Raw genomic sequence first — 14550 nt, 5'->3', positions numbered from 1 at the left:
ATATGTTATAGATTTTTTTTTTACTGTTCCTGAAACTTTTGAATTCTTCCACGGGGGAAAAATTCAAAACAGCCCCCTCCTCCCCTCCAACCCCCCTTTCCCTCCCTCCCCAACCTCTGTTCTGAACTTTCGCATATCTAGGTTTAGTATAATTTACAATTTTCTTTCATAAGGACTGAAGGCTGTGTTGTGAATGAAGAAAAATATATTTAAAGTTCTGTTCTGCTCACAGTCCTGCATGTTAGGTGTTCACCATTGTATTGGAAATTGATTTCTCTTTTTATTCATAGTTGGGCTTGAATGGCAAATTTTTTTAAATAGCGACTTCAGTCATGTGCCACTTAGATCATCGGCATTTGTGGTATTTGCCTGAAGCTGTGCTGATGCATATTTTAACTGTTAATTTGTTTTGGAAATCTGAGATGAGAGTTCAGTTTCATTTTATTACACATCTGTGGCTTTGCAGATATAAAGCCTGGAGTGCCTGCAGTAAGCATGTGGGGAAGACTTCAGATAACAGGTTTTAAAAAACACTAATCTCTACATATATCTTGCATCTCAGAGCATCAAGTAGGAATATTTATCTTCATATGTGCTACAAAGTTGTAAATGTAAGAGGCAGCTATTAAAAGAAGGTAAAGATATGGGAAATAGTTGAGGCACTGGTTAATTTAAGGTCTTACCATAGACCAATGAGGTTCAAAGGTGGGATTATATACCTGGTAGCTACCTCTCTCAGAACAACCTGCTGGTTTTTGAGGTTTGTAAAGCAGGTGCTCAGCAGACTGTATGTTGAACAAATGGCTCCAGATTACTCAAGTGAACCAAGACAGATGCAATGAGGAAAGCGACCTCTCTTCCTGACCCAAAATATGGCAAGGAGCTAAACTCTGACTGTTAGAGACACATCTTGAGTTCCAATAACACAGTTGTGGGATTTAAGCTGTAGAATACTGCTTGTATTACTTTTAAAGTTATGAACACTTCACTGAAGAGTTGCATAGGTTTCTTACAAATTGCTACCCAGTCAGAAACACGCTTACAAATTGCTACCCAGTCAGTAACACACTTGTAACTTGGATTTTCTAATGTGTGTTCGTTGTTTCCAGAAGAAATCCATTTGATTATAACCGAGTTCTTGTTTTTTTGTTTCTTGTTTTTTGGAAAAGAAGGAATGTCTGCATTGCATCATGGAGGATATAGGTCTTTAAGTTTTATGGAGAACTTGCTGTGTTAATAAGCAGAATTGGTATGGCAGCACTTATCAAGAGGAAATGTCACTTCTGTTGTGCACTTGCCACATAAGTAGCACTTAGAACAAGCTGGCATTTAGCCAAATTAAGAAACGATGCAAGAGTTTAATTCAGTAGGAAATCCTTATCAGTATGATGCCAAGCCCCCTAAAATGCTGTGCTATTCAATCTGCTTTTAAAGACTATTTGCAGTATTTACTGGGAGCGGAGTCCCACTTATTTCAGTAGTGCTTCCTTCCAAATAAGAATGCTTAATCTTGCTACACTACATTGCAGTTCTCTGGCTGCTTGTTCAAGTAAGGCCTGTTACCTTCAGTGAAACTGTCATGAGTGAACATGCAAGTGAAACGGCTGTAAACTTGCAATCTTGTCATACTTGGTCATGGTAGGACTCCTTGAGTATACTGCACTCATAGTTCACAACTATGTACCGTATTTTTCGCCCTATAGGACACACTTTTCCCCCTCCAAAAATGAAGGGGAAATGTGTGTGCGTCCTATGGGGCGAATGCAGGCTTTCGCTGAAGCCTGGAGAGCGAGAGGGGTCGGTGCACACCAACCCCTCTCGCTCTCCAGGCTTCAGGAAGCTATCCGCAAGCCTTGGGAGCCCGCGGGAGTTCCCACTGGGCTCCCAAGGCTTGCGCAGAGCTGCCTCTATCCCGAAGCCCGGGCGCGCCCGGGCTTCGGGTAGCTCTCCGCAAGCTGTGGGAGGGCTCCCACGGCTTGCGGAGAACAGCCTGTTCTGGGGGCTGGGGAAGCTCGGGCTTCCCCCGCCCCAGCCCCACGCCGGGGGGGGGGAATAATTTTTTTCTTTATTCCCCCCCCCAAAAAAAACTAGGTGCACCCTATGGGCCGGTGCGCCCTATGGGGCGAAAAATACTGTATTTTATTTATGTGCTAATATCTACTGCTAGTTGGGTCTTACAGCTTGTATATGAATCCTTCCAGAATTCAACTTTATTGTGCCAGTATAGGATTATTTCCAACTCACTTCTTTCTAAAGAAAAGTGAAATGCTATGGCTATAAAGCTAACAAGTCTGAGTCCCGCAGCAGCATAAAGGGAAACACATACCAGATTATCTAGTGAGAATCCTGCAGGATTTGTCAGGCTCTCATTTTTGGGGTCTTCAGTCCCCGTAGGTACTTCCTCCTTTCCTCTCAGATGGCTCTTCATCCTGAATACCGTTCTGACTTGGAGGCTCTTCAAGCTGAGAATGCAGAATCTGTGCTGATCCTGGACAAGTGTACCAACCTCTCAGAGGGAATCCCTTTTACTCGTAAGCGCTGCCACAAGAATCAGGTCTTTGATTATCCCCAGGTGCTTCAGGTAAGTCTGCCTATAGTGCCTCTATCACTTTTGTATTTGATTACAGGAAATTATGGATTGTGACATATGCAATTCTATGCAATTTTTATTCTGAAGAATAAGATGTATTATATGGTCTGATTACACTTTGGATATTTTTTTTGCTGTCAGTTCTAAGGTGTTCTGGTGTGTGATGCTATGTGCTACTTTTTTAATTTAAAGGAGAGAGAGGATGATATACAGCTAAGTCATACTCAAGAGTAGACCCATTGAAAGCAATGGAATTATGGACGATATTAAACTAAGTTTGAATATGTAAAGTCTATTGCTTTCTTGAATATGAGTTGGTTGGATATCCCCTTTAAGTTCATTGCTTTCAGAGGATCTGCTCTTTCTTTTCTTTTTAATTTTTTTTTGGACTTACTCCAGTGTCCAAATTCATTCTTGTACTGAGCATCCCTATAGGATTTCTTGTCCTCATACTTATTCTTGAGAGAGAGAAATTGTAGGTGGATGTGGCTTACAAATATAAATGGCCAAGGACGTATTTGAAGAGCACATTGCCGTAGTTAAATAAGTGTACTTCCCTGAAGTCATGACAAACGAAGTTGTTAAACTAGATTTCATGCCTGTACTGCTGCACCCAGGAAGTGGCAGTTCTGTTATATCTACAGCTCCAAAGTCATATTTTGTCAGGCAAGGAAGATAACATCTGGCCTGCACGTCTCTTTAATGGCTGCAACATATACAGCATAAAGGTGCTTTGGTGTAGAAATATGGCAAGGGAGGTTTTGCTCCTAACTATAGCAAACTATCTCATTCTGTATGCAAGTTAAGAGATTAAAAAATGCACCGTTATGCAGATGTTTGATTAGTTGCAAAAGAAAGATGCTTACAGTTCTCTGTTGAGGACTGGAAGGAAGGGCTTCCCTGAATTCAAATGTTCTGTCTGAAGATCAAACCATTTCACTTCCCCTTCTTTAAAGAATCATCCTAGAATTGCAGTTGTGAGTTTTTGCGCGTTTAACAAATAAAACTTTGAGGAGAGCTGTCCTGCTGAGATAGTTAAAATAGCTTTCCCTCACAGAACCCTGCATCTCCATTTGGAATGTCTGGCTGATAATGGTGATAATGTGAGGATATGTATTTATAGTAGGTTTTGTCTAGACAGGAAAAAAAGACTAGTTGGGTAAGAGGAGCGTTTTCATCCACATCATAGTATTTCCCTCTTAAACCCATTTTTATTCCCTTACTCCTAGGAAAACTACAGGGGTTTCTTAACAAGTGATATTTGACTTTTTTGTTCCTTGTAAATATATGATAATATAATAGTATATTAATATATGATAAAATAATCTGGCATTATGATTCCGGAGACCATGCATAACAACATGAGAAGTGCCTGCTGGATCAGGCCAGTGGCCCATCTAGTCCACCATCCTGTTCTCGCAGAGGCCAATTAGATGCTTGTGGGAAATCAATACGCAGAACCTGAGCACAAGAACACTCTCTCCACCCACAGTTTCCAACAGCTGCTTCATAAGTATCAGTGCCTCTGACCAAGGAGACAGAGCATAGCCATCATAGCTAGTAGCCATTGAGAGCCTTTCCTCCAATGAATATATTGTGTGGGGGCACATTTTCCACACAAAACAGCACTGTTTTCAGACACGTACTTAACGGTGTAAAAACATTTGGATTGGGGGGGAGGGTCATAAACCGTAATACTGTGAAGTAGATACTTGAAGTGGTTTTATATCTTACGGGTTTTTAAATGCATGATTTTATAAGCTGCTTATGAAAAGTATTCTTGAGAATTGGATTATAAATCTCTCAATCAAATTAATCAAAGTATACTGTGAATGCCAGTACACTTCACAAACCATATTAACCTTCTGGGCAAAATGCAGTTCCTATCACAGGTCCCGGATATAAATTTGTCTGCTACAGAATACACACAATTACAGCATTTTTATTTAGGAATAATTTTATTTCACACACACCCATAAAGATTACATTTTTAAAAAAGAAAGATCTATCACTTTTTATCTTATTGGCTTGCTTATAGCACTGGGATCCTTGTGGTGTAGTTATGTTTCCTAAGAATTCTGCTGAAACTAGAAAAAGTGTTTCACATGTTATCAGCAATTGAAACCCAGAGCAAACTTTGAAATGGTGGTCTAGAATTTGCAGCACTCAGGGTTTTTGGTGCTGAGCCTGCTTCCTGCTCTCTTATAGTACCTGTGTTTTGCACCAACAGGAGCAGAGAAAGCCCAAATTTCCTTTCTTTCTTAAAATTGCATGAGTGGACTTCTGTTCACAGTACATTGGAACCCTCTTCTTACTATCATTTGTTTTTTTGTGAGTTTCAAATCCAGCCTACAAGGCAGCATGTATTCATTATATGGTGTGGTAATAATGGGTGTTGACAGGACAAATAAATTAACAGGGGAGATAGCGGAATTAAAAATGGACTTTGCTCCCTCTCTCCCATGCCACCTGAGCAGAAAAGGCAGTGTGATGTCTTCAGATGATGCTGGACTGCAGTCCCCATCATCCCTGGCTATGCTGGTGAGAGCTGTAATCCAATAACATCTGGAAGATGCCATGTTAGCTACCCCTTCAAGGGGTAAGGAAGCGTCTTATATCTTATCATGTCTATTTTTGTTTCCATTTGCTACCAGGAAGCTACGTTCTGTGTGGTTCTGCGGGGAGCCCGCTTGGGACAAGCTGTGCTGAGCGATGTACTTCAGGCTGGCTGCATTCCTGTTGTCATAGCTGATTCCTATATTCTGCCTTTCTCCGAAGTTCTGGATTGGAAGAGGTAGTTTCACTATAGTCGTGTGTGCTCCATTGTTGCAACTTGTTTGGATCTGGAATGGCTTTACAAAATCAATGCTGAACACTCAGTTGGTAGAGCTTGAGACTCTTAATCTCAGATTCCTGCATTGCATGGAATTGGAGCAGATGATCTTCGTGGTCTCTTCCAACTCCACAGTTCTAAAACATTGAAATAAATACACTTATAGACTGAACCCCATTAATGTTTATCCAGGGCATCCATATCGTATTACATTTATATGGTGTGTGTTGAAGGGAGGGGTAGTTCCTTTAGATTTATTTTCAAATACTCCTCCATGGGCTTATCTGTTTGACTCTGTGTGAGGGGAATCCAGTTTTGGGTAATTAACTACCTACAATTCTCATTGTTTTCCTTTTCACTCTTCCGCATTTAGAGCTTCTGTGGTGATACCGGAAGAAAAGATATCTGAGATGTACAACATTCTGCAAAGCATACCTCAACGACAGATTGAGGAGATGCAGAGTCAGGTAAAGTAAATTTGAGTATAGGCCATGAATATTTTCCTGGGAGCCAAACCTGAATTTACCTGCCTGGCTGTTGTGGAGGTTGAGGCAAATGTAATAATGATTTGCATGTTCCCATATATTACCATTTAATTAAAGGTGCTGAATATTGCATGTTGCTGAATTGTGCAAAGTACATACAATGAAGTTACTCAGATGTAATTTTATGTATTGTTCTGGATCAACACTGCATATCTGTTAAAATTAAATTACCACCCATATCTTGCCACCTACGTGGCTGATTTGACCTGCTGAATGATTCGCTCCCAAGTAACTTTAGGATGAGGAGGATTTCAGAGTTCTTTGGCAAACTGGTTTGGATTTGAAGCTTGGTTCATTACGTTTTAATTACCCCATGGGCTCTAAATGATAACTTGAACTCATTGGGCCCACCAAGTGTGTTGCTTAACACACAAAATGGAAGAAAATGGCATCCTCTTGTGACTAACACATTGAACTAAATTAATGTATGAGGAACTTGGTGTTAGCAAGCCATATTTGCAAAATCTAGCAAAGATTTATATATATTTTTTGTTTTATTTATTAAGTTTGCATTCCACCCTTCATCTGTAGCTCTCAGGGTGGTTCACAAGATAAAAATATATAACAAAAAAAGAACAACTCCCCATCCCACAAACACATTTAAAAGGACCACCTGAATGAAGTTAGTGGGTTAGTAGTGGTCTGTGGACTGCAGTTGGGAATTCCTGTGCTACAACATTTCCTATTAAATACAACACAACATTTCTCTGCAACAGAAACACATTTTATTAAACTGTGACCTGCATATACACTGTGATTCTATGCAAGTACAAATTAAATTATCCTGAGACCTCTAGCTTTGAGATTTTGTTTTCAAAAAATGTTTTTCCTTAAGGACATGAACATCTGGGCAATGCCTGGTGAAATTTCATCATTCCCAGAGATCAAGGAGTGGGGATTCAGTACTTTTTATGTGTCTTTTCCCTAGTCTGACTAGAGGAAGCAGAATAAATTATGGAAAATAAGCAAATATATGCAGATTGCCTACTTTGTATAACATTGATAAGTTGCATGATGTATATAGATCATGGAAAGTTGCTTTCTTTAGGGCGGAATTTTAGTTTTGCTCCACTAATTTTCTTGTGTGCAGATTATAGGCAAATCTATTCATAAACCTCCGGTTTGCTTCCCCCCCAATATAATTACTCAAATAGGTCCATCACATACCTAGTATAACACAAACCATATATACATTTAAGAAGGTAGTAGACATCTATCAGTGCTGTACATTACGGAATGGAAGCAGCAATGAGTTAGTGATTTTCCAATTGTATAGTCCAGATTACTGACTAAATGAGACACACAACACTCTTAAGTATATTATAGGTATTTGCACACATGTTCATATAACAAGCTACTTCAGTTTTGATTAAAATAGATAATCTACACTGAACTTTAGAAGTAAGATGAGGAAACCTTGCTCTAGGACAGAGTTGTCTAGATTATGAACGAAAGGCTATCAGTATAAAATATGACTGAGAATTGACACTTCAAAAAAATTACTTTAAAAAGGGGGCACCTAATACCAGTCTGAAAATATGCATGTTCTGTTTTCTGAGTACGCCTCAGTTAAATTCCCAACACTTTCTTCACAATTATGAAGACTGGACATGGCTTTTATTTATTTTATTTTTTAATGAGGAGTCAATCTCTTGATCCACTCTGTTGTGAGCCTCTGATAAAAAGTGTGCCTGGGGAATGTAATCAGGAGCACAGGGATAGTATTGAGATACATGATATTAAGCATATCAGAAAACTTTCATAATTAATATGAAAAGCATATTTGTGAAATACTAGGAATCTTCCTATCCAAGTCACTTGATATGAGGCAGTCCTGGAAACTCCAATATGCACTTGGATTATGTATGACGTAATTGGATTACTTGGGGCTTTGGGGGGCGGGGTTTCTACAGAGAGTTTTCTTGTGCTCAGCCACTTTACCAATATGACAAATGGCCAGAAGAGGTCTCTGTTCCCTTGATTCATACTGATTTTCTTAGCTTCTCACTAGGCATTCTATGTGGGCATAGAGACTCAAGTAGCCAGTTCGGTTAGGCTGGAAAACACTGCTTTTTGATTTGCTACTGGGGGTCATGAAGAATGTGGCTTTGCCGTAAGAAAGTTCATAGCTGTGGTCTGATAACGCTAGCTATTCAGATTAGCATTATTGACTCTTTCTGTAAATGCGTGAGTGCTTGTTTCAGCAAACGTCGTAACTTCAGTCCTGTGCTTGTGGTAGATGCCGTCAATTACCATCTAAAATCTACAGCAGTAATACAAAGAGCTGCAAATACATCTCTGTACATTTGTAACTGTGTTTATAGGTACTGTAACCCTTCTTTCCTTTTCGTCTATGTAGGATGCAACATCTGGCAAAGATGTAGGGATGAAATTAGAGCCACATCTGTCAGTGTTCTGGAATCGCAGAATTGTAGAGTTGGAAGAGCTCCAATAGCTCCTCTCATCAACCCCCTCCCCCAACTCCAACTTAGACTGCCCCAGACTTTAGAACCATTGACATAGATCTGTCTGGCTGTCTTGTGGACCCTCCAAGAAATGAGGCACCACACCTCCCATATGCAATTTAGTTTAAAACTGCTTTTTTGTTAGGAGGTTTAGGCTAAATCTACTTCATTTAAAAATAATTCCTTTTTGACCTCAAAGGGTAAACTCACTACAAGCGATTGGTTCTGACCTGTATTAATGGAGGAGCAAAATGAATGGGAGGGGGGAGCACAGAGAGAACAGGAAAGAGAGTTGGAATAGCATAGAGCGAGGGAGATAGATGGGATGACACAGAGCTGTGCAGTCCTGTAATGAGGCAGACACCACTGGTTTTGGCTCTGGCCCTGCCCATTGCTGGCATGCAGACGCCGACAGATTACCTCCCAGGGAATGCAGCCCTGCCTTAGAAGTATATAGAGAAGTTACGTGGGTTCTGTAGCTCCTTCCAGTGTTAATTTCTGTGGAGTGTCTGGACTGCTAATAACTTCAGCTTACACATTTAAGTGAAGGTATGAGTAAAATAAAACCCTGAATGATTAATGCCACCTTAGCTTAATTGCTCTGTCAAAATGAAGCCCCTGTTGTGGTGGTAAAAAAGTTTTCGCTATATTTTTTGTAGATTGCCAGTACCTAGGGCGTATAATTTCACTCTGATTTGAGTGTAACTTAATGAAAACTTCCTTTAAAAACATTAAGTGCAATGGGTGGGGAGAAACATTGCAACATCACAAAACAGCCGATTCCTTTATTGTAAGGGAATATGTATGGAATGTGAGAGTACAGGTTTTTTTATATGTCTTCAAGATCAGTTCTGACCCCAAATGCATTTCAAATACAAATTTGAAGGAGGCAGTATTAGAGTCGTAGGCGTCTCTTGATCAGAATGTGTGAGGTTTCTTTTTTCTGTGCACAGTATTTTTTAAAGGCAGCAGAATATATTCCTCAGCATACCTTTCAATGGCTTTTCCTGAACTCTGCTGTTAGTTCTGCATATCATGCACTGAATGCCCACATTTTGCTCGGCAGCCTTACTGATTAGTAGATTTTTATGTTGCAGCTCCTATAGCATCTCTCCAGTGACAGACACCTGGTTGTGTGACATTTGTTGAAAATGCCCATTCAGAAACTAGTCTCTACCGTAGATACTGACTAGCAAAATAGTCCAGGGATGCACATTCTTAGTTTGTGTGAAGAAACGCACCACCTGCTTAGCAGCTGTTCACTTTTTCTCTTTCCCCCCTTTCTTTTTTTGCCATGGAGCTATTTCACAATAAAGTGATGGGTTAAAGATGGCCCTTGACACAAAGGTTAAAAACATACTTGTTTTCTCTCTAATGTGAAGGGAGTGGGGTGGGGCGGATGTGGGAAGAGAGTGCTGGGACTTGCCAGCAGGTTCTTTTTTTCTGTAGCTTTTCAATCTCTGCCCTTCCATTTAATGTTTTCCTTCTTAAAAGAGATATACTTCTGTGGTACTGTGCAAGCACCCATGATTAAAGAAAAAAAGGGGGGGGGACAGAGCTTCAAGGTCTTGCTGATTTAAAACTGCTAAGGGAATTCCAAGTTTGAGGGTGTTTGAAAGCTACTGCATCAGCTTGTGGCAGGTAGGAGCCAATATCATAGATGCACAATGGTCTGTGTTGGCCAGGGAAGAGGAAGGGAAGTGGGTGGGGGTGGGGGTGCAGGGATGTGTTTTCTACACTTTGAGGGCCATTCCTTACCATCATGCTGTCCCATTTTGTGATTTGATCTTCTGTAATATTGGTTTGTATCCCCCCTACTTCACTTCTTCTAAGATTATTATATAGTGCTTTTAAAAGCCAGGTGTAGCTTGGGGAGTGATACATAAAAATACATTTGCTTACACATCACAGTTGTTCCGTTGTGACAGTCATTTGTGTGCAGGGCTGTGATACAATTACTGTGCAAGGATGCGAGAGAAGACGCCCACAGGCTGTAAGCTACATGCACACCTGACACAGCTGTCTGGGAGTGGGATGTGAGGTATTCGCAGCTTCTTGCCCTGTAGCAAATGAGCACTGTGAGGCTGGCTTCTAGAGGAAGTCCTTCACAATATCAAGCGACTTTTAGATGTGAAGAAGGGTGTGCATAGCTCTAGACCTTCTCCCTTGCAAATGTGATGGTGGTGGGGTGAGTGACCAAAGCCCTTTACAGTGCAAATCTTTTGTAAGAGCAAGACTAGGCTATCTCCATTTTCCTAGTTCTTTTGCCTGTTTGGGACTATGTGTCTTTGGACTACTATCCTAATGGCTCTGAGCACTACAGCCAGAGCAGGGGGGAAAAATTATGTGGCTGTCAACTGTGTGGCAAAAGCTGTAAGAGAATCTTGTAGTACATACAGGCAGAAGGGTGCTGGCTGAACCAGGGGCAAACTCCCTCATTAAGAGTCTTAAAATGATTTTTGTTAGAATGAGGTTTCTGTTAGAACAAACTCTTACCTGCCTACCACCTTCTGTACTATCTGATGTGAATTTGAAGGTCATCGCTACTCAGATGTTGGTTCTAAATGATGCTACATTGTTCGGCATCCTCGCCTGGCCTAGCGTTGAATTGAGAAAAGATTCAAGATTCTTCATTTGCAGGCTCTAGCTTTTGAGTCTCTGCTAAATTTAATCATGGTTGTTGGGTTTGAAATCGCAATACTTTTAAACCCTTCCTTGACCAATTTCACTTATCTTCAAGTTTTAATAACAAATATTTCTAAGGAGATATTTAGCTTTTTGTGCTTCAGCTGCACATGGGGATCCTGGAGGCAAAACAATAATGTGGAATTCCAGGGAGATGATTAGATGCTTGCTCTCCGTTGTATGTTCTGTTACAGTGTGGAATACATAGTGGAGTCAGGGTTTATCATGGATCATGTAGGCAACTCTGGGCCCTCTCAACTTCCACATATTATTTTTAGGATGTAATATCCATCATCAAACTTGGTTGCTTTTGCAGGAGCCCATTTGTGGACTTATAATTATGATGTGTTACCCATCTGTAAACTTTTTCTTTCTGCTCTTGAGATTTTAATTTCCTAAACTCTGTCAAATAGCTTATCTCTCTCCATCTTTTATGAGGAGTTGTTCTTCTGCATTTTCTGTTTCTCAGATCAAAGATTACTGACATTGTGAAAGTCACCATTGGATGGTTTCTTGGTGGCCAGCTTTATCCCTATTTTTCCTGCTTACCTGTCAAAGTATATTATTTGCTCTAAAACTGAAATTGATATTCTGATTCCTGAGCACCCAAATTTTGATTGAAAGCATTGTTTTTAGCATTCTAGGTTGTTGTGATTAAAATTGTTCTGCAACTGCTATGATTTAGTTGTTAACAAGAATCCTTTAGACAAGAAATGGCATACATTTGCAGCACAGAAAGGCCTGAAATTCCCCCCCTTTTTTGGGGGGGGTGAGTCTCTGCTGCTGAGGTGGAAATGTATTCCATACTCTTTGAATTAAATCATCTCTTAAGATGAGTGTGCAATATGTGTCCATGTGTTACTTTAGCCCCCAGGAAAAGTACTTGGATATTGTGGAGGCAAAATTTATTTAATATAAACTTACTTTGCCAGGAAAACATATAATATATAAACCAGAGTTGAGGAGCTGTGGTATTTTATGGTTACGGATTGTGTGGCTTAGGCTTTCTTGTCCCCTTTTCTCTCTGCTGACTTGCTTGCAATGAGACCTTGGGCAAGTCCAGCAATCTAGACTTTTTATAATCAAGTTGGCTAAACAGTTTGCCGTACAAGGCCCCAAGCCCACCTGAATTTCTGACACATCTTTGACTGCTAATCCTGCAAACTGATTTGTGTTCATGCTTAATCCCATGCAGTTATGCCTTGAAAGAATGGAAATATGGTGTCCATGTGTGCTTGGAGTATGTGAATGTCCCCATTACCCCCCACCCCAGCCCCTCCTTTTAGTTTTACAGAAACCAGAGGTTTCTTCTGGCTTTATCTAACCCCAGCAGACTTGCCACTTGGAAGAGACATGAGCCAATTGAACTTATGAAACTGATAGCAAGCTGGCTGAACACATGGATTTCTGAGACCACCCCATGTCTGCTAAGCAGCTCTGTAGCCAGCCTGATTTCTTTAAAAAAAGCCACCTAGTAAGCATTCTTCTCAAACCCTCCCTCCCTCATATTAGATTCACATGGAGCCGGAAAACTAGATGCTCCTGTGAGTGGCAAATCCAAAGAAAGCTCTGCATTTATCATAGGCTCCTGTCACTTCCTGTAGATCTCTGTCTTTGATCTGCTTGTAAGTCACAAAAGTCACAGAATCACAAAAGCGCAGAGAAACTGGAAAAGGTATTGAAGTTGGTAGAAAAGAACTGTGCATGCCTGCATACAGGAACAACTACAGTGGTACCTCGGGTTAAGTACTTAATTCGTTCCCGAGATCCGTTCTTAACCTGAAACTGTTCTTAACCTGAAGCACCACTTTAGCTAATGGGGCCTCCTGCTGCCGCCGCGCCAATGGAGCACGATTTCTGTTCTCATCCTGAAGCAAAGTTCTTAACCCGAGGTACTATTTCTGGGTTAGCGGAGTCTGTAACCTGAAGCGTATGTAACCTGAAGCATATGTAACCCGAGGTACCACTGTACTTCATTTTTATTGTCTCGATGGCTCCTGTTCTCTGAGTGGACAGGGTCACATGTAGATCCTTGCGAGGGGAGGAGTCATCCCACGCTTTCCAGACTGGCCCTGGCTTCCCAGTTGCGTAAACAGGGTCTTTTAGTGCTGAAGAAATTCAGTAATTCAACACGTGGAGTGCTTCTAATTTTATTTCCTTTTCAACTTAATTTCCTTGCTTTGGATTTTCAACACTTAGCTTAATGGATTACCTTTTTTTCAGCGGAGCTTCCCTTTCAGATTTTTTTCTTCATTTCCTTGTTTTCCTCTTCCCCCTTCCTTCCTGGAGGCTTTTTGCCTTTCCCCTTTTGGGGCTCAGGTACCCAAGGCAGAAGGAAGTACAGAAGAACCCCCTCACCACTCCGGCAGAGGCAGGGTAGCCGTTCAGCCAGGCTCTGCTTCAGGAATGGCTTCCTGCCCATCAGCTGGGTAGTGCAGTAGCAATCAGATTTCCCGCATGCCATTTTGAACCTACAGAGCCTCAGCTCTTAAAGTGCCATGGCATTTTAAGAATACGGTCATACCTTGGATCCCGAATGCCTTGCAAGTTGAATGTTTTGGCTCCCAAACGCCGCAAACCTGGAAGTGAGTGTTCCAGTTTGTGAACATTCTTTGGAACCCGGACGTCCGACATGGCTTCTGATTGGCTGCAGGAGCTTGATAATGCAGCCAATTCTGCATCCTTCAATGTAAACTTAATCTGGGAATAGCCTGAGGGCAGGTGGAGGACCATAGTCTCACTTTTTAAACATTTAAAACTGTCTAAACTCTGGGCTGGTGAAGAAACACGGTAATTCCAGACTTGAAGAGTTGGTGTTTGTTCTTGTTGATAACATGATATATGAGAGAGAGTTTTATATTACAATGTAGTTATATTTCAGAAGGTTGGTTTTACTGTACTGTATTGAGGGGAGGAAAATGATTGGGTTAATGGGTTCCTTCTAAATATTGTTTAATGGAGCTGATCTTCATATAATTTCTGTTCATAGTAATGGAGCTTGTATGGGAGATACTGTTGGTGGATTTTGCCTGAGCCCTTTTGTCCTTCTGTGAGCCAGTTAAAAGAGATTTATTATAAAACAAGCAAAGATACCCTCTGCTTAATTGGGTAGCAAGCCTGAAGTTTTCTGTACTGCCCGTCTCCCTTTTATGCCAAAGAGGAGGGATTAGTGCTGCTTTGACCTCTTTATTCAGAAGAAGCATTGCAGTGGCAGCGTGTTTTGCTTTTGTTCCAAATGTCTCAACTCTGACCTCCAAGTGGGCTTCAGTCTCCAGGTCAAATGAGACATTTGCAGGAGTAAATAATTTATTTGTTTTTAATGCCACTTTAAAACAGCATGAGTGACTGGTTTCTGTGACCCTTCCCCTTTTTCGTTTAATGTGCTGCTTTTGGCTCTTCTTTAAAGGGGACTCAGTGGAGTAATTTTGACTC

At 40.9% G+C, this 14550-nt stretch overlaps 1 protein-coding gene across 3 annotated transcripts in view; it reads left to right on the top strand.

Annotated features, from left to right (window-relative positions):
- EXT2 (exostosin glycosyltransferase 2) overlaps positions 1-14550 on the top strand; it is a 77157-nt gene that overhangs the window by 13466 nt on the left and 49141 nt on the right. For all 3 annotated transcript variants that reach the window (XM_053387563.1, XM_053387567.1, XM_053387554.1), the window contains exons 5-7: positions 2386-2581; positions 5245-5384; positions 5797-5890. In XM_053387563.1, the coding sequence (XP_053243538.1) occupies positions 2386-2581; positions 5245-5384; positions 5797-5890 (430 nt within the window). The remainder of the gene's footprint in view (positions 1-2385; positions 2582-5244; positions 5385-5796; positions 5891-14550) is intronic.

The sequence above is a fragment of the Podarcis raffonei genome, chromosome 1 (genome assembly GCF_027172205.1).
Source record: "Podarcis raffonei isolate rPodRaf1 chromosome 1, rPodRaf1.pri, whole genome shotgun sequence".
Lineage (NCBI taxonomy): Eukaryota > Metazoa > Chordata > Lepidosauria > Squamata > Lacertidae > Podarcis > Podarcis raffonei.
The sequence above is the reverse complement of the archived record's forward strand: the minus strand, read 5'-3'. Positions and strand labels throughout refer to the sequence as shown.